The following is a 24662-nucleotide window of genomic DNA, read 5'->3' as shown; positions in this document are numbered from 1 at the left end:
AACAAATATTTAATGAACATAAATATAAAAGACTAACATTATCTAAAATAGTAGCATGGATTGTACAAACTTGTGAATTATCTTTGACTCGTTCAAATAATAACATGTTTAAATATATATAAAGTTAAAAAGGTTATAATGAATTGTACAATATTATTATAAAAAATATTGCCATGAAACTTATGTTATAAAACCACATAATTAATATTTTTGACAATACATGATTGCATGAAATGTTTCTAATTGATCAAATAAACATAAAATTACAATTGAAATTGTATAATTAAACATTATATGTTTTAATTAATGCTTAAATTGTGTCTAATTGTACAAATGAACAATGTATAAGTGTAAATGAAATGAACAATGTATAAATGTGAATAAAAAATTAATTAACAATGTATAAGTGTGAATAAAAAATTTTTAAAGATTAAACAATGTATAAGTGTGAATAAAAAATTCATTTAATTGAAAATGATATGCTTCCAAAATGAATTTTTGTTGCTAAATTGTGTCATGAATATGATAAAATATTTTAAAATGAATAAATAGATTGTAAGATACCTTGAATGATGTAGTTTAGAATGTTTGTTCCAAGGGAAATAACAGGAAACAAATCTCTCTGGTCTAAAATGATGAAAGGATAATAATGAAGCAAATGAATAACTGAGAACAAGTATCTCTGGTGTGTGTATATGTCTTAAGGATGAATAAAATAAAAAAAATAATAAAAAGATAAGAAAAAATAAAAAATAAGAAATTATATATTTTTTTATTTTTTATTTTTTATTATAGTCACAAACATCTTAAAGGGCTGAAATGTGGAACAATACTTATATGTAGCGAAGAATGAACCTAATTAAGCTAAACTTAAAATTGAAAAATCTCAAATGAACAGTGATTGATGTGGTTAATGATAGGATCTAAATATACTAAGATGTCTGTGTATTAATTGAAAATTCTATTATTCATTAAAAATAAAAATAAAAATAAAATCAATTAATGAATAATAGAATTTTCAATTAATACACAGACATCTTAGTATATTTAGATCCTATCATTAACCACATCAATCACTGTTCATTTGAGATTTTTCAATTTTAAGTTTAGCTTAATTAGGTTCATTCTTCGCTACATATAAGTATTGTTCCACATTTCAGCCCTTTAAGATGTTTGTGACTATAATAAAAAATAAAAAAATATATAATTTCTTATTTTTTATTTTTTCTTATCTTTTTATTATTTTTTTTATTTTATTCATCCTTAAGACATATACACACACCAGAGATACTTGTTCTCAGTTATTCATTTGCTTCATTATTATCCTTTCATCATTTTAGACCAGAGAGATTTGTTTCCTGTTATTTCCCTTGGAACAAACATTCTAAACTACATCATTCAAGGTATCTTACAATCTATTTATTCATTTTAAAATATTTTATCATATTCATGACACAATTTAGCAACAAAAATTCATTTTGGAAGCATATCATTTTCAATTAAATGAATTTTTTATTCACACTTATACATTGTTTAATCTTTAAAAAATTTTTATTCACACTTATACATTGTTAATTAATTTTTTATTCACATTTATACATTGTTCATTTCATTTACACTTATACATTGTTCATTTGTACAATTAGACACAATTTAAGCATTAATTAAAACATATAATGTTTAATTATACAATTTCAATTGTAATTTTATGTTTATTTGATCAATTAGAAACATTTCATGCAATCATGTATTGTCAAAAATATTAATTATGTGGTTTTATAGCATAAGTTTCATGGCAATATTTTTTATAATAATATTGTACAATTCATTATAACCTTTTTAACTTTATATATATTTAAACATGTTATTATTTGAACGAGTCAAAGATAATTCACAAGTTTGTACAATCCATGCTACTATTTTAGATAATGTTAGTCTTTTATATTTATGTTCATTAAATATTTGTTAAATCAATATATCTTTTTTAATATATTTTATTGTTTAATTTAGGTTATAAAGACCCCTGAAGCAGGCCATTGTGCCGAAACACGGCCGTGTCGGGTCGCTGTTTATGCACATGTAATTTTTTAAGTGAATTTTTTAAGTGAATAAATATAAAACAGTTGGTATCCTCATCCATTCTCCTCACTTTTTTGTTTCATCGTACTCTGAATACTGCCTGACTTTGCAAGCAACACCAGACCCAGATAATCCTGCCAAATGAAAAACCCAGCTTGGGGATGCAACTTGAAACCTTCCATGTGGCAGCAGAAAGTACTGCCACAAAGCCATCTGGCCAGGCCACAAGTCAGCTTAACATCCCTGAAGGATACGGTGCTCTCTTATGAACAAAGGGTGAAATCTTTGAATGATTTATTCATTTCAAGATAGAGCACAAAGAAACAACAGATGTTACATTTGGAAGTGTTTTGCTTTAATTTAACAGAGATAGTTTCAGTTGACTTGAACTGACAGTTTGATGTGGGAGAAGATGATCCAGACATCATAACAGGAAACGTTTAGTGATACAGTCTGCAACAACTCTTTCTTATGCCAGCAAGTGAAAAGAGTACAGGTATTTCAGATTTAAAAATCGCAAATGGTTTCATTTTCTGCATACATATCACTTGTAAAGTACTCAAGAAGTCAGACAAGGACTCTAAAATGCCAATCTGGTTATTTTATTTTTGAAACACTAAAAAATTCCAAAGACCAAATTTTCAGCCAGCGCATTGAACACATTAATTAAAGCGCTGATACTTAATACATATGTTCAGTGCTGCTACCCATATAGGTACAAGTGTTCAATATACAGATGATGCTATCACCATGCCAGCATTATTCACTGAATAAAGGCCTATTCAGCAGATCTAATCTAAATGTATAAGTTATCCATATGAAAAGCAATTCTATAATCGAGTGCCCGCATACACACACCACTTCTACGTGTTAATATACAGAAACCATCACTTTCGCAGGTCAGTGGTAACAAAGGGACCCTTTTACTAAGATGAGTAGGTGCCTACGCGCATACAATGTGCATCAAATTAGAACTACCACCTGGCTACCTCGTGCCCCAGGCAGTAATTCTAATTTCTACGTGTGTCCAGAACACGCGGCAGAAAATAATTTCTATTTTCTACCGCGTGGTGCTAACCAGGCAGTAATCGGCAATGTATGCATGCTGACGATTACCCACCCAGTTCACACGTGAGTCCGTACCGCTAAGTCAATGGGTGGCGGTAAGGTCTCAGGCCCAAAATGGATGCCCGCTGATTTTTATTTTGCCACACATCCATTTTCGGCCAAAAGCCTTTTTTTGCAGGCGCGCTGAAAAATGGACCTGCGTGCATCCAATACACAAGTCTACACCAGCACAGGCCATTTTTCAGCGCACTTTAGTAAAAATACCCCAACGTGACTAAACACTATTCTGTAAAGGCGTGCATAAGTGGCAAAGCATGTAAATCCACGGGAGCGATCGCATGGGTGGAGCAAGGGAGGGGCATAGGCGGAGTTATGCAAAGCCCTTGCCACATGTATGCAACCAGTTATGCCAGGTCTATGGCTGGTGTAACTGCAGGCACATAAATATTGGGTGCAGTGATGTCGAATCACGACAGTATTCTAGAATGGAATCCGGGTGCCCAAATGCCGATATAGAATAGGATCTCACCATGCAGCATTGGAGCTCCTAAAAGGTGGTGCCTACTTTAAAAGTGTTCCCTTAGTGGCTATCACACCACTATTCAAGTAATGTTTCAGCTCATCCCAAACTAGGCCCCTTCTTATACAGATAGCAGCAGGCCATTCAATCAAGTTTTCAGCCTCACATTCAGGGCCGGTCCAACCCAGTAAGCGAGGTAAGCATGGCAGGAGGGCGCCGCCACGCCATGTTGACCCTCGCCGCTTACCTCAGCTCCCGGACCCCGACAGCAGCCCTGCCTTTGGTTTCCTGCTCCGGTACCCGTGCCGCCCTAGGGCATTTAAATCTTATATTTAAATTTACCTCCGATGTCGCAGCAGCTGCGCAGCATCAATGAAAGCGCTGCTGCCTGACGTCTCTAGCTTTCCCTTCGCTCGTTCATTCCCTTCTCAGTGTCTTGCCCTCGCAAGGAAATGAAGTCAGAAGAAGGCGGGACACTGAGGGAACGAACGAGCAAAGGGAAGGCTGGGAGACATCGGCAGCAGCGCTTTCACTGACGCTGGGTAGCTGCTGCGATGTCGGAGGTGAATTTAAACACAAGATTTAAACCAGAGAAGAGGGCGGGCAGGTGGACATGGGAATGGGAGGGCAGGGGAGAGAGGAGCATTGATCGATGGACATGGATGGGAGGGCAGGGCCCCAGGGAGACAGGAGAAATTGCTGGACATGGAGGGGAGGGGAGGGAAGAGAATTGCTGGATATGAATGGATGGAGGAGGGAAGGGGAGAGAGGAGCATCGATGGACAAAGATGGACATGGATGGGAGGGCAGGGCCCAGAGAGACAGGAGAAATTGCTAGACATGGAGGGGAGGGAGGAGAATTGCTGGATATGGATGGATGGAGGAGGGAAGGGGAGAGAGGAACATCGATGGACAAGGATGGACATGGATGGGAGGACAGGGCCCAGGGAGAGACGAGAAATTGCTGGACATGGAGGGGAGGAAGAATTGCTGGATATGGATGGATGGATGGAGGAGGGAAGGGGAGAGAGGAACATCGATGGACAAGGATGGACATGGATGGGAGGACAGGGTCCAGGGAAAGAGGAGAAATTGCTGGACATGGAGGGGAGGGCAGGGGAGAAAGAGAATTGCTGGATATGGATGGATGGATGGAGGGGGCAGCTGGGGAGAGGAGAATTGCTGGATATGGATGTATAGATGGGTGGAGGGCAGGGGAGTTGCTGGACATGGGTGGATGGAGGGGAGGGCAGGGAGAGAATTGTTGGACATAGATGGAGGGGAGGGAAGGGCTCCGCCCCTACAGTAGTCACACCCCTTTTACTAGCCATGGCATCATTGAAAATATTACACCTGTCTTATGATGCCATGGCTAGTAAAAGGGGTGTGACTACTGTAGGGGCGGAGCCATAGTGTTCCCACCCCTGGATGGGTAGGGGCGCCGACTAATAGGCTGCAGGAGGGTGCCAGAAACCCTAGGACCGGCCCTGCTCACACTATTCAAATGTTTCTAAAATCTATGGACGGTGAAATTATACGTTTAGTTGATGCCACTGAACGTACAACTTCTTTTGAATATTGAGCCACAAATAATTGGAAGAAAGGCAGGAGAGGGAAGATATGATACAAATGTTTTAATACTTATGTGGCATAAATCAGGGGCGTAGACAGCAGGGGCGTAGCTACGGGTGGGCCTGGGTGGGCCCAGGCCCACCCAATTTCAGCCCAGGCCCACCCAGCGCCAGCCCCAGCTCCCAATGCCGGCCATTGCTGCTTTTCCTGATGAGCAGCAGGGCCGGCGCTACAAAAAGAAGAAGCGCTCAGCTGACTGAGCTGAGCGGCAACGCTAACGACGACTCGATGAGAAAAAATGTTTTTTAAAAAACGCAGCACCGCAGGCAGCCTCGAAGCATTGGCTGCTGGCTCTGCAGGCTCCACCCGTCTCTTACGTCACTGCCCCTGGAGCGAAGCGGGCAGTGACGTAAAAGACGGGAGGAGCCTGCACAGCCAGCAGCCAATGCTTCGAGGCTGCCTGCGGTGCCGCATTTTTTTAAAACATATTTTCTCGTTGTGTTAGCGTTGGCGCTCAGCTCAGTCAGCTGAGCGCTTCTTCTTTTTGTAGCGCCGGCCCTGCTGCTCATCAGGAAAAGCAGCAGTGGCCGGCAATGGGAGCTGGGGCTGGTGGGCCTGAATCAGGAGAGGGAAAATGGATGGCAGGATGGGCAGAAAGAGGGAAAATGGAAGGATGGGGAGAGAAAGAGGGAAAACAGATGGGAGGATGGCAGAGAAAGAGGGAAAACAGAGGATGGGGAGAGAAAGAGGGAAAACAAATGGGAGGATGGCAGAGAAGAGGGAAAATGGAAGGAGTGGAGTGGAGGAGTGGCCTAGTGGTTAGGGTGGTGGACTTTGGTCCTGAGGAACTGAGTTCGATTCCCGACACAGGCAGCTCCTTGTGACTCTGGGCAAGTCACTTAACCCTCCATTGCCTGCCGCATTGAGCCTGCCATGAGTGGGAAAGCGCGGGGTACAAATGTAACAAAAATAAAATAAATAAAATAAGAAAGTGGGAAAACAGATGGGAGGATGGCAGAGAAAGAGGGAAAACGGAAGGATGGGGAGAGAAAGAGGGAAAACATGGGAGGATGGCAGAGAAAGAGGGGAAACGGAAGGATGGGGAGAGAAAGAGGGAAAACAGATGGGAGGATAGCAGAGAAAGACGGAAAACGGAAGGATGGGGAGAGAAAGAGGGAAAACAGATGGGAGGATGGCAGAGAAAGAGGGGAAACGGACGGATGGGGAGAGAAAGAGGGAAAACAGATGGGAGGATGGCAGAGAAAGAGGGAAAACAGATGGGAGGATGGCAGAGAAAGAGGGAAAACGGAAGGATGGGGAGAGAAAGAGGGAAAACATGGGAGGATGGCAGAGAAAGAGGGGAAACGGAAGGATGGGGAGAGAAAGAGGGAAAACAGATGGGAGGATAGCAGAGAAAGACGGAAAACGGAAGGATGGGGAGAGAAAGAGGGAAAACAGATGGGAGGATGGCAGAGAAAGAGGGGAAATGGAAGGATGGGGAGAGAAAGAGGGAAAACAGATGGGAAGATGGCAGAGAAAGAGGGAAAACGGAAGGATGGGGAGAGAAAGAGGGAAAACAGATGGGAGGATGGCAGAGAAAGAGGGGAAACAGAAGGATGGGGAGAGAAAGAGGGAAAACAGATGGGAGGATGGCAGAGAAAGAGGGAAAATGGAAGGATGGGGAGAGAAAGAGGGAAAACAGATGGGAGGATGGCAGAGAAAGAGGGGAGATGGATGAAAGGATGCTGAGAAAAAGGGGAGAGACTGGAAGGATGTGGAGAGAGAAGGGACACTGAACAGAAAAGGGTAGAGAGATAGACACTGGTTAGAAGGAGGGAGAGAGAGACATTAGATGGAAGGATCAGGAGAGAGGGTAGATGGGTGGAAGGATGGGGAGAGAAAGAGGGAAGATGCTGGATGGAAGGGTAGGGAGAAAGAGGTGACATGATGGAAGGATGCAGAAAGAAAGAGGGGAGACTATTGGAAGGATGGGGAGACAGAGGGGAGAGACTGGAAGGATGGGGAGAGAAAGAGGAGAGCTGCTGCATGGAAAGGAGGAGTAGTGAAAGATTGGAGACTAAGAGGAAGGGGCATGGGGAGAACAAGGGTGAGAAAAAGATGAAAAGCCATAAGTAGATGAAGGAAATTAAAGAATGGATAGTAAGAATGAATTAAATCTGGACACAGAGAGAGGCAGAAAAATATTGAAGAAAGCAAAGAAAAAGGAGAGAAAATGACAAATGGCCAGGAAACCCTGGCAGAAGAGTTAAGCGAAAACGAAGGAAAGCAGAATCTAGAGACTGGGAGCAACACAATGAGAAAAAGTAAATGGCCATACAACAAAGGTAAAGAAAATAATTTTATTTTTAATTTAGGATAAAGTAATATGGTGTTAATAAAGTTTCAGAGACCAATACTTCCTTCCTTAGGTCAGGAGAGGATACCGTAACAGCATTATACTGACCTGAGGCAGGAGGTTTTGGCCTCTGAAAGCTCACTGAAAAGGATTAGGCTATTAAATAAATTGTCTGAAATCTGATGCACTGAAAAGCAGCACTTTACCCTGTGTGACAAATGCATCTGAGTGTGACTAAATTTTGCTGGGGGGGGGGGGGGGGGTAGAGAGAAAATTTTGGGTTCAGGCCCACCCAAAATTGGCAGTCTGGCTACGCCACTGGTAGCCAGACAACAGATTTTGGGTGGTCCTAGGCAAGAAGTGGGTGGGCACCAAGTGTTCTTCTCTCCTCCATCACCACCACAACCAAAAAAATATCTCAACATGCTTCTTTCCACCTTGGCACTTTGCAGCAGGCATGCGCTGAAAACTGAGAATGTGTAGATGCCAGTATCATGGAGAGTAGTGTTTTCGTTACCATCAGGGGGAAGTGTTCAGCTGATGGACCTTGGGATCTCCACTAGCTACCACTAAACATGTGCTACTGTTGGGTGGGCCTGAGCCCTAAGTGGGTGGGCCTTGGCCCACCCAGGCCCACCTGTGGCTACGCCACTGGCATAAATGCACAGGAGGCGAGTCTCTTTCAATTGAAAGGAAGTTCTGAAACGAGGGGGCATAGGATGAATGTGAAAGGGGATAGACTCAGAAGTAATCTGAGGAAATACTTCTTCATTGAAAGTGTGGTGAATTCATGGAATGGCCTCCTGGAGGAGGTGGTGGAGATGAAAACAGTGTCTGAATTCAGGAAAGCTTGGAACAAGTACATAGAATCTCTAAGGGAGTGACAGGGAGAGTAGACGGCATGGGTGGACAGACTGGATAGGCCACATTGTCTTTATCTATCTTCATTTTCTATGTTTCTATGTAATACTAATGAATTGAATATTTGTGGCTTCAGGTGTATTGGATTTTATTCAAGACTGCACATAAGCCTGAAGCACATGCATTCAGACAAAATAACACTGTATACTGGGAAAACATTTAGAGGAAATGTTGCTTATAAGCCAAGAGTATGCACTCTTATATTTAAGGTCTATAAACATGTCTGGTTTTCATACCAACCAAAATATCCATATTAACTGTGTTCCAATGGCAGCAAGTGATTACTAATGTTGATGACACACCCTTAAACTCACTCAGCAGTGGCCCCTTTCTTTCCAGAATGTAGTTGCAAAATACCATAGAAAGGTGATATATCAAGTCCCATTTCCCGACACGTGTAGTGGGCGTGCGTAAAAAATGAAATTACCGGAGGTCACGTGCTGCCATGATACGGGGTGGAAGCTGAAAAGCAAAGCTCCGTACATACCTTTCAAACATCAGCGAATATCAGCGGAACGGCGCCAGAATTCCGACCCCGAACATCAGCCCATATAGGGGAGGATAAGCGCTACAAAATATCTTGCCCAACGATCGGCGAATGTGAGAATGGCGGCGAAAACGGTGCGAAAAGAGAGGGAGAAGACGCGCCAGCCGGAAAACAAAATGGCGGAGGCCAGGTCCTCGGGAGAAACAACGGTGAGCTCAGCATGGGTCGGAGAGATCACAGCTGAAGTAACGGCGGCAGTTGAGGCAGCGCTAGATAAAAGCTACAGCAGCTGTATGACCGTGCGGAGGAGGCTCACGAAAGGATAGACAGTGTATGCCTTGAACTTGATGCGGGGCTCCAGCGCATTGCGGATGCAGAGGATAACGTGGGAGCGCTGAAAGAGAGCAATGAGAAATTGCAGAAACAAGTAGCTGAACTGGAAGTGAAGGTTGATGACTTAGAGAACCGGAGCAGACGGAACAATTTAAGACTAGTGGGATTACCGGAGACGCTGCTGGATAAAGATCTACCCAAGTTCCTGGAAGAATGGCTACCAAGAGAACTGCAACTGGGGGATCAGCTGCAACAGTTTTGTGTTGAAAGGGCACATCGAATTGGGCCACCGAAGCAGACTAGGAATCGACCTCGGGTGGTGATCTTTAAAAGTCTGAACTTCCGACACAAACAATTAATACTTGCAGAGGTGAGGAAAAAACATCAACTGACATACCAGGGCCAAAATATACTATGTTTTCAGGATTACTCCCAGCATGTCCAGCAGCTCAGAAAGGCCTTTTCGCCGATCTGCACGGAGCTTTTCAGAAAAAACATCCGGTTTGCGCTCCTGTATCCCGCAAAACTGAGGATTACAGCAGAAGGAGAAACAAAGCACTTCGATAATGCTGCAGAGGCCCAAAATTATGTAAGCTCTCTGAACCGGGAGGGAACCTGAAGAGCTACACAACAGTGCCTGAGATTATGGTAAATTGACTGAAAAATATGCTGTGGATGGACAAAGTTATGTTCAGGATCACGGGTTGACATGGGGATATTGGGAGGGAATGAGAGGAGGTAGCAACAGATGGAATTTAGGCCGGGTTGGGGGACATGTGATATAAGTTAAAATAGTTAACAGAGAATGCAATATAGGGGGGTTGAGGATTTAGGTTATTATTGACATGGATTATGGCACTGCATAAAGATGATTGTGTGTTAAAGGAGGAAAGGTTGGGGCAGTGGGAGTGACTGGTCCGAGAAAGGAAGGGGGGAGCTCGGAGTGGTTAAGGGAAGGTGGGATGGGGATGAGGGGTAGGGAGGGGAGGGGGGGATTGGGGAGAGTGTGGGGAATATACAGATTACATGGAGACAGAATGACGAAGAATGGCAGGGGAGATTGAATGGCAGAATGACAGAGACATGGCACAAGGAGCGAGAGGGGTTGGATGATGATGCGGGTGTGCTGGAGCTGGGACAGCACATACGGTTGAATTGGATATATATACTAATACAGAGTATCGTAACAGAAGGAATTGAGTAATGAATCTAAAAATTTATTCATGGAATGTGGGTGGAATTTCCTCCCCTATAAAGAGAAAGAAAATATTACATAGCTTAAAACAGAAAAGAGCCGCGATAGCCCTGTTGCAAGAGACACACTTATCCTCCCAGGAACATCAGAAGCTAAATACTTGGTGGGTGGGCAATATTATAGAAGCTCCAGCAGTGGGGAAAAAGGCGGGAGTGGCAATCCTGTTCCATAAGGATCTCAAAGTGGAGAAACAGCGGGTTTATACAGACCCAGAGGGGCGTTTTATTTTAGCACAGCTTAAGATCAATGGAAATCCTTACCTCCTGGGGAATGTTTATGCACCCAATAACTATAGTAAGGGATTCTACCGCCGGCTTACTCAGCAGATAAACTCACTAAGATATGGGGAACTGATTATGGGAGGAGACTTTAACATAGTGGCAGATCCCACACTAGATAGATCACATAATACACAAGGTCGAGGAAGGGACAATACAAAAGGCATACCAATGCTCTGTGAGACACTAGGATTGGTGGATGTTTGGAGGGTCTTGAACCCCGGAGCACGGGACTATACACACTACTCACGAGCCCATCATACACAGAGCCGCATTGATTACATACTAGCAGAGGAGGGATGTATGGGGAGGATTCGAGATACAGACATAGACCCAACTATTATATCAGATCATGCACCAATATTCATAATAATGCAAGAACGGGGGACGGGATTGGGTCAGAGACGATGGAGATTCCCCCAGGAACTCTATTTTGATAAAGATTTCTTGCAATTTATAAGGGAAAAATGGATGGATTATAAAGCATATAATGAGGACCATAGGCATAATATAGAACTGTACTGGGAGGCAGCGAAAGCGGTCATGAGAGGGGAGATAATTGCATATCACGCTTGGAAGAGGAAAAGTAGGGATAAAGAAATAATACAATTGGGGAAACAGCTCACACAACTGAGGAGAGCACATGGGCCCGCAGCGTCGAAACAGTGTAGAGAGCGCCTTCTGGCTACACAAGCTGCCCTAAATGAATTACTACAGCAAAGGGCGGTGAAATCGACAGAATATTTTAAATATAAACTTTATAAATATGGGGACAAACAGGGCAGAATGCTGGCTAGGCTAGCGAGACAAAAGACAGGTATACAAAAAATACTGACGCTGCAAGATGCTGCGGGGAGGTTGACCCACAGGGAAGAAGAGATCCAACAGATATTTCATGATTACTATAGGACCTTATATGAGGAAGATAATCAAGAAGACTTAGATCCACAGTTGTATCTAGATGGGGTAGAGTTGCCAAAGATTACAGAGAGTCAACGGGGACGATTAAACAAGCCTATAGATATAGAGGAAGTCATTAGAGAAATTAAGAGAAGTGCACTGAATAAGACGCCAGGACCGGATGGGTACCGGGCCGAGTTTTACAAGCTGTTAGTCACAGATATAGCATAGCCACTGACAGAACTGTTTAATGAGGCAGTGGGAAAGGGAGAACTTCCTGCAACGCTAAAAGTAGCAGATATAACAGTCTTTTTAAAACCAAATAAAGATCAGAATAAACCTGAATCATATCGTCCTATATCCTTAATAAATTATGAAGCAAAGATATTTGCGGGTATCTTAGCCCACCGCCTAGCAGGGGTGTTAACAGAGATAATTGCTGATCCACAGGTGGGATTTATTCAGGGGAGACAGCCGGTTAAAAATATTAGGAAAATATTGGCATCGATGCAATATATGCAGTATACGCAGCAGGACTCCCTACTTATAAGTTTCGACGCTGAAAAAGCGTTTGATAGGGTGAAGTGGGACTTCTTATTTCAGACATTACAGGCCTATGGGATGGAGGGGTTTTTTGAACAAGCTATTCGTACCTTATATAATGGACCAGAGGCACGGATTTGGGTTAATAACAACTACACGCAATCAATTCCGATATGCAGGGGCACCCGTCAGGGATGCCCTTTATCCCCGTTGCTGTTTGCATTAACGTTAGACCCATTAATACGGGAGATTTTAAGGAACCCCGAAATAGAGGGGATAAGGCTAGGGACGAGGGAATTTAAGGTGTCAGCATTTGCTGACGATCTACTAGTATATCTGTCTAACCCAATGCAATCTTTGTCAGTGTTAATGGAGTGCATTACTGAATATGGTTCATTCTCTGGCTTTAAATTAAATACCCATAAATCGGAAGGCCTAGCAATCAACAAACGACTAAGAGATAATTGGAGAGGAGATTTCCCTCTAAAATGGGCAGATAAAGAAATATTATATTTAGGGGTATGGTTAACAGCAGATGTCAGAAATCTATATAATAAAAACGTCACAACTCTAATACAAGACACAGGACAAACTCTTAGACAATGGCAAAACCTACCACTCTCGTTGAGTGGACGGATAGCATTATATGGCATGATAGTATTCCCTAAGTGGCTATATGTGATGCGACAATTGCCAATATGTCTCACTCAGAAGGATTTGGGTAAGCTCCGATCCTTGCTGACCAGGTATTGCTGGGGAGGTAAAAAGCCAAAGATTAAACTGGAGCGGCTCTACGGAGGGGGGAGAAAGGGAGGACTTGGACTACCCAATATGAGTTGGTACAATTGGGCATGTTTACTAAGACATCTGGCAGACTGGATACTAGGTACAGAGGAATATACACCTTGGGACTTGGAAAGGGAGTTATTTCATCCGCTGCACCCACACTATTTGATACACCTTACACAGACGAACACACCAAAGCAGTGGAAAAATCATATATTACTGCAACCAATGAGACGTGCTTGGCACTTTTTGATGAGGCATCTAGGGAACAATCCTGTGAATACAGACATGATGCCCTTAATAGGGAATCAGGAATTTGGATTGGGATTAATACAGGGGAAAGTTAAAGAATGGGCAAAACATGGCATAGTATATGTTGCAGACATGTTGATGGACACAGGGGACATAAGAACTAGAGAGAATTTAGAGGACTTAGTAGGTAAAGAGCAGGTAGATTGGTTCACATATGGTCAGGCCCAGGCGTTTATGCGTCAGGCTATGGGGAGCAATTGTTCGAGGGGAGTATATCAGATGGTGGAGGAATTTTTTCAACCATCGGAGGTAGAGCAGGTCACCGTCTCGGGGATTCATAGAGCATTGGGGAATTTCCACATGCATCAGATGTATGAAGGCATAGAGAAGAAATGGGCTGAGGAACTGCAAATGCCGGTTCGGGAGGGAACGGTAGCACGCAGACTCAAGGAGATACACAATATGGTATATAGTGCACGACACAGAGAAATACAATTTAGAACTATCACTCGGGCATATTTTTCCCCAAAGCAGGCATATTATGCGGGGCGTCTAGACACCCCAGCGTGTATCAAGTGTTCAGATCAGGGAGGATCGCTACTTCATATGTTATACACATGCCCTCGAGTGGTGACCTTTTGGAACAGGATCCAGGGATACTGTGGGATGCTGCTTAACACAGAGATTCGACTTAGACCGCAGGATGTAATTTTGGGAGTGGAGAGAGGTAGGCTAATGTTGCGGCGGGTAGCATATATTTTGATAGTTAAAGCTCTGATTGTGGGAAAACAGTGTATTTTACAACATTGGACAAAGGAGGATGCTCCAACGTATTGGGAATGGAGGAATGCATTCCATAGCTTGCTGGTGTTGGAAGCCAGAGGAGCTAAGAAAACACCTAAACGTAAAAAAGAGTTTTTGGAGGTGTGGGAACCATATCTCCAGTCACTGTCAGGAAGAGCTCGCAGCTTAATTCTGAACTCCATGTCATTATAAGGGGATGGGGAGGGAGGGGGGCTTATAGGGGGGGAACAAGGTGAGGGGGAGGGATGTTGAAGGAATTTGTTCTAATCATAATACATAGGAGACTGCTAAGTAAATGGAAGTATACTATCTAACTAGGAATAAATGGAAATAATTGAAATCTGTGCTATTGTTTCATGTAACAAAACAGAGTGTACTTAAAAATGGTAGGACCATTGAACAATAGATGTTTAGGTTGTACTAATGTATATCGGTTAATGTGTTCAATAACAACTATTTATGTAAAAAAGAGAGGATAGGGGTGGGTGGATAAAAGTGTTAAAAGTTTGATGACTGCATTAATATTATGTCTTTATTGTGTACATTTTGATATTTGAAATTCTGTATCTTTATAGTGTTGGATGTGTTTATTTTGAAATGTCATCAATAAAAAAAAAAAAAATGAAATTACCGCCCAGGCCATACAGTCGCCAGGTAGTACTTTATTTATTTATTTGTTACATTTGTACCCCACATTTCCCCACCTATTTGCAGGCTCAATGTGGCTTACATAGTACCGTCAAAGGCGTTCGCCAAGTCGTTTGATAACAAATAAAAGGTTATATAGTGATTGAATGAGGTAGTTGTAAGGGTCGAAAGAATGAAGTTTGTATATGATCATTGGTCATGCTGTGTTGCTGGATGAAGGAGTTTACGTTGGATCATTGGGGTAAGCTGTTTTGAAGAGATTGGTTTTTAGTGATTTCCTGAAGTTCAGGTGGTCATGGATTGTTTTCACAGCTTTAGGGAGTCCATTCCATAGTTGTGCGCTTATGGAGGAGAAGCCGGATACGTAGGTTGTTTTGTATTTAAGTCCTTTGAAATTTGGGTAATGCAGGTTTAGGTAGGATCGTGATGATCCGATACTATTTCTTAATGGTAGATCTATAAGGTCTATCATGTATCCTGGGACTACGCCATATATAATTTTGTGGACCAGAGTACAGATTTTGAAGCAGTGGTGTAGCCAAGGGTGGGTCTGGGTGGGCCCAGCCCCACCTATTTTGGGCTCAGGCCCATCCAGTAGCAGCACACCTATGAAGTGTCTGGCAGGGATTCCCAAGCCCCACCAGCTGAAAATTCCTGGCCTTCCTGCATACCAGCCTTCCCTCTAATGTATTCCCATCTATGCGGAAACAAGAAGTTGCATCAGAGGGAAGGCTGTGGAACCAACATGAGCAGTGTGTATTATTTGCTCCTTGCTGCCAGTGAAAATCTGCTATTTAAAAGGTATGGGGGGAGGGGGATGTTTGAGAGACCATATGGCATGCAGGCGAAAGAGGGAGAGACCAAATCACTTGTGGGACAGGGCGGAGTTCTTCTGCCCACCCATCTTGGGCCCAAGCCCACCCAAAATTGGGTGTCTGGCTACACCCCTGTTTTGAAGATGATCCGTACTTTGATTGGGAGCCAATGCAGCTTTTCTCAGAGGGGTTTCGCACTTTCGAATCGGGTTTTACTGTATATCAGCCTGGCTGCTGTGTTTTGGGCAGTCTGGAGTTTTTTTTGTGAGTTGTTCTTTGCATCCCGCATAGATTCCGTTGCAATAGTCTGCATGACTTAGGACCACTGATTGTATTAGGTTTCGGAAAGTTTCCCTTGGAAAGAAAGGTTTTATTCATTTGAGTTTCCACATTGAATAGAACATTTTCTTTATTACAGAGTTTACTTGGCTCTCAAGAGTAAGGTTGCAATCGAGTGTGACGCCGAGTATTTTTAGGCTGTCTGAGGTAGGGAGGGTGTGTGTCCTGGGGTGTTTATTGTTGTGAGTTTGTACTTGTTATGTTGAGAGGAGAGGTTCCAAACTGGCGCACGTTTGGCGCATGTAGGCATCTACGCAGCTTAGTAAAAAGGCCCCTAAAGGCGCGTTTACAACTAGCGCATGCTAAATGCTAAGATGCCCATTATATTCGTATGGGTGTCTTATCATTTAGCACTTGCTAATCGTTAGTGTGCGCTAAATGATAAGACACCCATAGGAATATAATGGATGTTTTAGCATTTAGCATGTACTAACGGTTAGTGCACACTAAATCCATTAGCACGCCTTAGTAAAAGGACCCCGTTATTTCTCTTTCTATCTCTGCGTCTCATAGGGGCATAATCGAACGGGACGCCCAAATTTTCCTGAGAATGTCCTCACAAGACGTCCCGGCGAAGGGGCGGGGAAACCTGTATTATCAAAACAAGATGGGCGTCCATCTTTCGTTTCAATAATACGGTCGGGAACGCCCAAATCTCAACATTTAGTTCAACCTTAAAGATGGTCGTCCCTGGTTGTCGGCGATAATGAAAACCGAGGACGCCCATCTCAGAAATGACCAAATCTAAGCAATTTGGTTGTGGTAGGAGCCAGCATTCGTAGTGCACTGGTCCCCCTGACATGCCAGGACACCAACCGAGCACCCTAGGGGCACTGCAGTGGACTTCAGAAATTGCTCCCATGTGCATAGCTCCCTTACATTGGGTACTGAGCCCCCCCCCCCAAAAACCCACTCCCCACAACTGTACAACACTACCATAGCCCTTACAGGTGAAGAGGGGCACCTACATGTGGGTACAGTGGGTTTCTGGTGGGTTTTGAAGGGCTCACATTTACCACCACAAGTGTAACAGTTAGGGGGGGGGGTGGGCCTGGGTCCGCCTGCCTGAAGTGCACTGCACCACCAAAACTGCTCCAGGGACCTGCATACTGCTGTCAGGGAGCTGGGTATGACATTTGAGGCTGGCATAGAGGCTGGCAAAAAAATATTTTAAAAGTTTTTTTAGGGTGGGAGAGGGTTAGTGACCACTGGGGGAGTAAGGGGAGGTCATCCCCGATTCCCTCCGGTGGTCATCTGGTCAGTTTGGGCACCTTTTTGAGCCTTGGTCACAAGAAAAAATGGACCAAGTAAAGTTGGCCAAGTGCTTGTCAGGAACGCCCTTCTTTTTTCCATTATTGGCCAAGGACGCCCATGTGTTAAGTACGCCCCAGTCCTGCCTTTGTTATGTTTCTGACACGCCTCTGTGAACTTTGGTCATCCCCTCGACGGAAAGCAGTTGAGGATGCCCAAAATCGGCTTTCGATTATGCTGATTTGGGTGATCCTGGGAGAAGGACGCCCATCTCCCGATTTGTGTCGAAAGATGGGCGCCCTTCTCTTTCGAAAATAAGCATGATAGTATCCCTCACTTTTACAAAAATTTTCATCAATCAATCATGAGAACCATTTTTAGAAATTCTCTACTATGCTGTATTACAGCCCAGACTGGACAAGTAGCCCATTTGGCAGTGTCTTGCCTCAAGTTCTTGCAATATAGAGCTGAACTAAAATGTGACATACCTACAGCTTGGTTTCCCTTTCACATTTACACAGACGCCATCATTCAGGCAAGGGTTTGGGTCACATGGGTCTCCAAAATTACTCAGTTGGTTGTGGGCTTCCCCAGCGTCTATATTCATAGCTGATCTCCGCTGTCTTTCATGGACAGCATCTGCAGTGTCTGATTGCACTGGTCTGATGGGAACTTCTGTCTTAATGAGGTATGTTAAATCTTTATGGGGAAAAAAAAGACAGTTTAAAAATACACAAAGTCAGCAATGTTACAAGAAAATGTATCTACCAAACAAAATGAGTCCTCATAATTTTATGACAATAGATTTGTCAAGTAATATTTTAAGGAAAGCAGTGAATATGAAGGAAACCACAGAGATATGAGGCAAGAAGGAATTAAATTTCTTAGCAAAAATAAATAATAATGGGACTCGCCTAGCTTCACAATCTCATCTCTAAGTGCACTGTCAGTCTCTTTTCCCATCTAGAACCTGGGAAGGCGGGTTCAATATTCCTACGGACACTCTTTGTGATCTTGGGCAAGTCACTTAACCCTCTGGTGCCTCACATACAAACTTACCCCCCTATTTACTAACCCGCACAGTAATGCCGAAACAGCCCACTCAAAGTGAATGGGCTGTGTTGGCATTAGCGCATGGCAGCTACTAGTGTAGCTTAGTAAACTGGAGGGGTTAGATTGTGAGCCCTCTGGGGACAAAAATTGCTAGTGCATGTGAATGTAACTCAGTTTGAGCTACTGAGAAAGGTGTAAGCTAAACTGAAACCTAATGCAGGGTTTCCCAAATCAGTCCTCATAATCCTACAACCTGTCAGGCTTTCAAAATATGTGCAATAAATATGCATGAGATAAATTTGTATGTAGTAGGTCTCTTAACCATTCATATTTAATGCGTATTCAATGCATTCATCCCAAAAAACTGGCTAGCTCTGATGTCACCATGACAGGTTTGGGAGGTTCTTTTTTTTTTTTTTTTTAAGATCTCTTTTCTAATTTACCTTTAGTCAAGGAGCTTTAATTCATGATGTTTAGTACTGACACTAATTTCTTCAATGTCCTAGCAAAATCCTGCCATACCTTCCTTTGCTCAAGAGAGCAGCACATAAATCCTAAGTTACAGGGCTAAATTCAGTTCCATTCTGGTTAGGCCAATGGTTCTCAATCCAGTCCTCAGCTCCAGTGGCGTTCCTAGGGTGGCTGACACCCGGGGCAGATCGCCGATGCGCCCCCCCTCCCAGGTGCAGCGTGACCCCCCCCCCCCCCCCCGGCAAAACAACGGACACCTCCCCCCCCCCCCCCCGGCAAAATGACACCCCCCTCCGGGTGCATTTTTATCTGCTGGGGGGGGGTGCCGCGCGCCTGCCGGCTTTGCTCGTTCCCTGCTCCCTCTGCCCCGGAACAGGAAGTAACCCGTTCCGGGGCAGAGGGAGCAGGGAACGAGCGTTGCCGACAGACGCGAGGCACCCCCCCAGCGGAGTGCACCCAGGGCGGACCGCACCCACCGCCCCTCCCTTAGTACGCCACTGCTCAGCTCCTTTCAACCCAGTGAGTCTGGTTTTCAGGATATCCACAATGAATATGCATGAGATAAATCTGCATTTACTCCCTCATGCAAATCTCATACATATTTCTTATTGATGTCCTGAAAACTAGACTTACAGGTTGTATCCAAAGGCCTGGAATGAGAACCAGTGGCTTAACCAGCCAGCAGGATTGGAAGTAACTTTGTAAACACTCTGTCCTGTTCTCTCAAGCACAGAAAAGCATAATAATTTGTCCAGAATGTTTACATAAATGAATGCAGTACTAAAGACCATCCATTATGATAGCAACTGGGATAACCCAGGGTAAGGCTAGTATCAGGCTCTGGTTTGACACTGCTTCTGTGAAATGTCTCAGTCTTTAGTCAACTAAAAGAGCAGAAACCTGAGTTGGGAATCCAGAGTAGTATTCTCCTTGGTACTAACCAGAGCACTGGACTTATCATTATTGTTGTACTCTATGGGCCCAATATTCAGCCAGCAACAGGTAGCCATTTTTCTGTCCATTGCTGGCATTAAACCCAGATTTTCAATGCTGGGCCATTTCTAGCAACCAGCATTGAATATCTGGTAGGGGGGAGGATTAACTGCTATGCTATAAAGTTAACTGGCTATGCCGATATTCAGCGCTAACCAGTTAAATTTTTACCGATCAAAGATAGAGTAGCTGTATATGTAGTCTTATTTGGCACCTAACCGAATAAATCATGAAATATAGTCGGTTATATGCTAGGTGCTAACCAGCAATATTCAGTGGGTTATCTGCCATTGAATATTGCTGGTTAGGCGCTGATATGCTATTTAACCTGACTGGTTAAATAGCGCTGAATATCGGGGATTCTATTATTATTATTATCATTTAGTACTTGGTCTTTTCAATCAGTGATTACCCATGAAAAATACGTCTTTGAAAACTGTCCTGGGCTATCTGCAGGGAAACATAAATGCACTTCATTTTCTCTATGTAGAAATGGGAAGATTGTAAGGGCCTGCTTCCTCCTGTTTTTTTCTGTGAATGGAGCAATATCCATGTAACTTAGCCAGCTGGCAAATTTCAAATATCTACCTGCAGACTTGTGGGTACTAAATACCCACAAGCTGGTAGGCCAAGCATGAGAGTGGATCATGATCTTCCCAATGTTGCAAGCAAATAATGTATACCTTCAAATTCCGGAAAAATAAAAAGGTCATCATTTTTCAGAAAACTCCTGTGATTTAATTGCTTATGGGATATAAAGGTACTCCATCCAAATTCTGTGCTTCTGTTACAATCGCATGCAGCATCATAACGTCCAGTAATAAATGGTTTATCCCATATTGATATGTTAGGTTGACCTGTAAATGACAAAGTTTCAACATGCTGCTTACAATACACTGCAATAAACAAAAATTAAAAGTATGCATTTTAAATAGCATTAGTCAATACAAGGTACAAGATTGGATGGGTAAAGGGTAAATGATGAGGGATTTTATATACTGCCTTTCTGTGGTACAACCAAAGTGGCATTCTCCTGTTAACATTATGATGTGCAGTGTAATATGCAGAGCCCATAGTTTCTCTACAGAAAGCATTGGCATAGCTGGGAGTGAATGGACCCCTTTAAACATCATGTACTGTGGTATCTCCTTTAGAGTTCAAGACAGGGAGTCAGAAAGCAGGGTGGGAAGCATGGAGTATATGTGGAAATTTCTCTATAATATCAGCAAAATTCTCCCTTTCCTTTCTGAGCACACTACCAGAACCCTCATCCACACTCTTATCACCTCTCGCTTCTATTGCAACTTACTTCTTACAGGTCTCCCACTTAGCCATCTCTCTCCTCTTCAATCTGTTCAAAATTCTGCTGCACGACTAATATTCCGCCAGTGTCGTTATGCTCATATTAGCCCTCTCCTCAAGTCACTTCACTGGCTTCCTATCCGTTTCCACATACAGTTCAAACTGCTCTTATTGACCTATAAGTGCATTCACTCTGCAGCTCCTCAGTACCTCTCCACTCTCATCTCTCCCTACATTCCTCCCCGGGAACGCCGTTCACAGGGTAAATCTCTCTTAACTGCACCCTTCTCCTCCACTGCTAACTCCAGACTCCGTTCCTTTTATCTTGCTGCACCATATGCCTGGAATAGACTTCCTGAGCCGGTACGTCAAGCTCCATCTCTGGCCGTCTTCAAATCTAAGCTAAAAGCCCACCTTTTTGATGCTGCCTTTAACTCCTAACCCTTATTCACTTTGTTCAGAACCCTTATTTTATCATCCTCACTTTAATATTCCCTTATCTCTTGTTTGTTTGTTTGTTTGTTCTGTCTGTCTGTTCTAATTAGATTGTAAGCTCTGTCGAGCAGGGACTGTCTCTACATGTTCAAGTGTACAGCGCTGCGTACGTCTAGTAGCGCTTTAGAAATTATAAGTAGTAATAGATACATTTTAGCATTTCTCCTGGTGCCAGGCCATGTGAAATGACTGAAGAATGAGACTGGGGACTTCCAGTGTGGTGGCCATGGTGGGCAGATGCGCATTGCTGTGCCCTCCCTTCCCCCTGCTAAGATCTCCCTCTTTGGGTCAATGAAAAAGTATATTCTGGATAACTGTGAGTATTGCTTAAACCTCTTCACATTTGGAACCTGCCGTGGGGAGCACTATGCCATAGGTGTTGAAAACTGAAGTGACTCTATCCATAAAAGACGAAGAACAGACTGGAAGTGCCTCCCCACCAGGCAGCTTGGCAGCAAATTCCACAGCAGACACTCCTAAAAGTGGAGTCTTGGATCTCATGCTCCAAGAACTCAGAGCAGCAAAGTTTTAGACTGCTGAAAAAGTCATTGCCAAGCTAGAGGAAAAATTAGCTGTTCTACGGAAACAGGTGGAAGAAGTGGAGGGCAGACTCCAGGCAGTGGAGACAGAGCAGGAGCAAGGTTATAATCAAGCTGTGGCCCTGCAAAGGTATGTGGAAACCCTAACAAATAAGCTGGAAGGTCAGGAGGACCGCAGCTGGAGGTCCAATCTTCATATTCTTCGCATCCCAGAGGAGATAGAGAGGATGCAAGTAAGTTCATTTGTGCATCAGCTATTATTGAAATGTTTTTCTGACCTTCCATCCCAATCGCTGTATGAGATTGAGAGGGCGCCCAGAGAGCTTAGACTGAAACCGGACCCACACCTGCCTCTGAAAGTGATACTCATTAAATTGTTGCATTTCCCAGACCCAGATTCTGCACAAGGCCCAGCAATAAAGTACTATCCACCTTATAATTGAAAGAGAAAAACGCCTAGATTTCAACCCAAATTGGGAGATAGACGTTTATCTCACAAAAACGAATAAATCGGTATAATGGAAAGGCGATTTTGGACATTTTCGACTGCACTCCATTGCGGAAGCGTACAAAGTTGACGGGGCGTGTCGGAGGCGTGGCGAAGGTGGAACTGGGGCGTGGTTATCGGCCAAGGAGAGATGGTTGCCTTTCGCCAATAATGGAAAAAAAGTATGCGTTTGTAGCTAGAATTTAGGGCACTTTTCCTGGACCCTGTTTTTTCACGAATAAGGCCCCAAAAAGTGCCCTAAATGACCAGATTACCCCCAGAGGGAATCGGGGATGACCTCCCCTGACTCCCCCAGTGGTCAGTAACCCCCTCCCACCACAAAAAATGATGTTTCACAACTTTTTATTTTCACCATCAAATGTCATACCCACCTCCCTGGCAGCAGTATGCAGGTCCCTGGAGCAGTTGTTAGGGGGTGCAGTGGACTTCAGGCAGGTGGACCCAGGCCCATCCCCCCCACCTGTTACAATTGTGCTGCTTAATGCTTATTAGTCGTCCAACCCCCCAAACCCACTGTACCCACATGTAGGTGCCCCCTTCACCCCTTAGGGCTATAATAATGGTGTAGACTTGTGGGCAGTGGGTTTTGAGGGGGATTTGCGGGGGCTCAACACACAAGGGAAGGGTGCTATGCACCTGGCAGCTCTTTTACCTTTTTTTTGTTTTTGTAAAAGTGCCCCCTAGGGTGCCCGGTTGGTGTCCTGGCATGTGAGGGGGACCAGTGCACTACGAATCCTGGCCCCTCCCACGAACAAATGCCTTGGATTTATTCATTTTTGAGCTGGGCGCTTTCATTTTCCATTATCACTGAAAAACAAAAACGCCCAGCTCACAAATTGTCGAATAAAACATGGACGTCTATTTTTTTCGAAAATACGGTTTGGTCCGCCCCTTCACGGACCCGTTCTCGGAGATAAACGCCCATGGAGATAGACGTTTTCGTTCAATTATGCCCCTCCACAGCACTTGATAACTAGTCAATTAAAATCTGCCCGGATATCAGTGCGGAGAATGTGAGAGGTCAGAAAGGCTTGTGGAAGCACAAACAGGCTCTGGGGAACAGAAGCACTCAGAAGTTTCTATGGCAAATTTTGGTCACCACCTTATCTTATCTTGCATTCTGCTACCAGTATACATGAGAAAAATTATTCGATTTAAAGGAAGCCCAGATGGACCCCTGTTCGAGGGCATTAACTAGGACTAGGCAAATAAGATGACGGGTCTTGTGCAGTGGGAGGAAGAATTATCTTCAAGGCCCTCACAGATCTCTTACAGTATCTAGTTACTGCATCTTGACCCAAGGGAGGCTTCTTGAAAAAGTAACTGTCAAGTAACTGTAACTCCAAATGTAGTAGTAACCCAGTGGGAGGTCAGACTTCAGGAACAGTCATTAATCACAATGAACAGCAGCAAAAAAAACACCTAAGATAGTTATAATTAATCCTACAGGTGAACAATGGTATGTAGAAGAGTTTTACCCTCCTGTTCTCCTTGCAAGACTTCTTGATCCTTCCTTGCAATCCTCTCACTCGCTCCTTTCTAGGCTCTACAGGCAGGTTCCCAGGACCAAACCATGTTAAATGGAATGGATTCTCTTCCACTGTGGGTTGCAGAAGTATCTGCTGGGGACTCAGTCCACCTTAGAATCTAGTGCTGCTTCCCCTCCTCCGTTTTGGTGGGAGAAGGCCTCTAGGCATCCCTACCCTGAGAGTTCAGAGACTCATCTAACTTGTGGAGTGGAGGAGTAGCCTAGTGGTTAGTGCAGTAGACTTTGATCCTGGGGAACTGGGTTCAATTCCCACTGCAGCTCCTTGTGACTGTGGGCAAGTCACTTAACCCTCCATTGCCCCTGGTACACAATGAGGGGCATAATTGAACAAAAATGTCTATCTCCATGGGTGTTTATCTCCAAGAACGGGTCCGTGAAGGGGTGGACCAAACCGTATTTTCGCAAAAAATAGACGTCCATGTTTTATTCGACAATGTGTGAGCTGGGCGTTTTTGTTTTTCAGCGATAATGGAAAATGAAAGCGCCCAGCTCAAAAACGAATAAATCCAAGGCATTTGTTCATGGGAGGGGCCAGGATTCGTAGT

The 24662-nt window shown here is 43.7% G+C and overlaps 1 protein-coding gene across 1 annotated transcript in view; it reads right to left on the bottom strand.

Annotated features, from left to right (window-relative positions):
• MEP1A (meprin A subunit alpha) overlaps positions 1-24662 on the bottom strand; it is a 70505-nt gene that overhangs the window by 818 nt on the left and 45025 nt on the right. The window contains exons 14-15 of the mRNA XM_030195134.1: positions 20408-20581; positions 17696-17906 (exon numbers count right to left, since the gene is read on the bottom strand). Of these exons, the coding sequence (XP_030050994.1) occupies positions 17696-17906; positions 20408-20581 (385 nt within the window). The remainder of the gene's footprint in view (positions 1-17695; positions 17907-20407; positions 20582-24662) is intronic.

This window comes from Microcaecilia unicolor, chromosome 3, assembly GCF_901765095.1.
Source record: "Microcaecilia unicolor chromosome 3, aMicUni1.1, whole genome shotgun sequence".
Lineage (NCBI taxonomy): Eukaryota > Metazoa > Chordata > Amphibia > Gymnophiona > Siphonopidae > Microcaecilia > Microcaecilia unicolor.
Note: the sequence above shows the minus strand (reverse complement) of the source record. Positions and strands in the feature narration are given on the sequence as shown.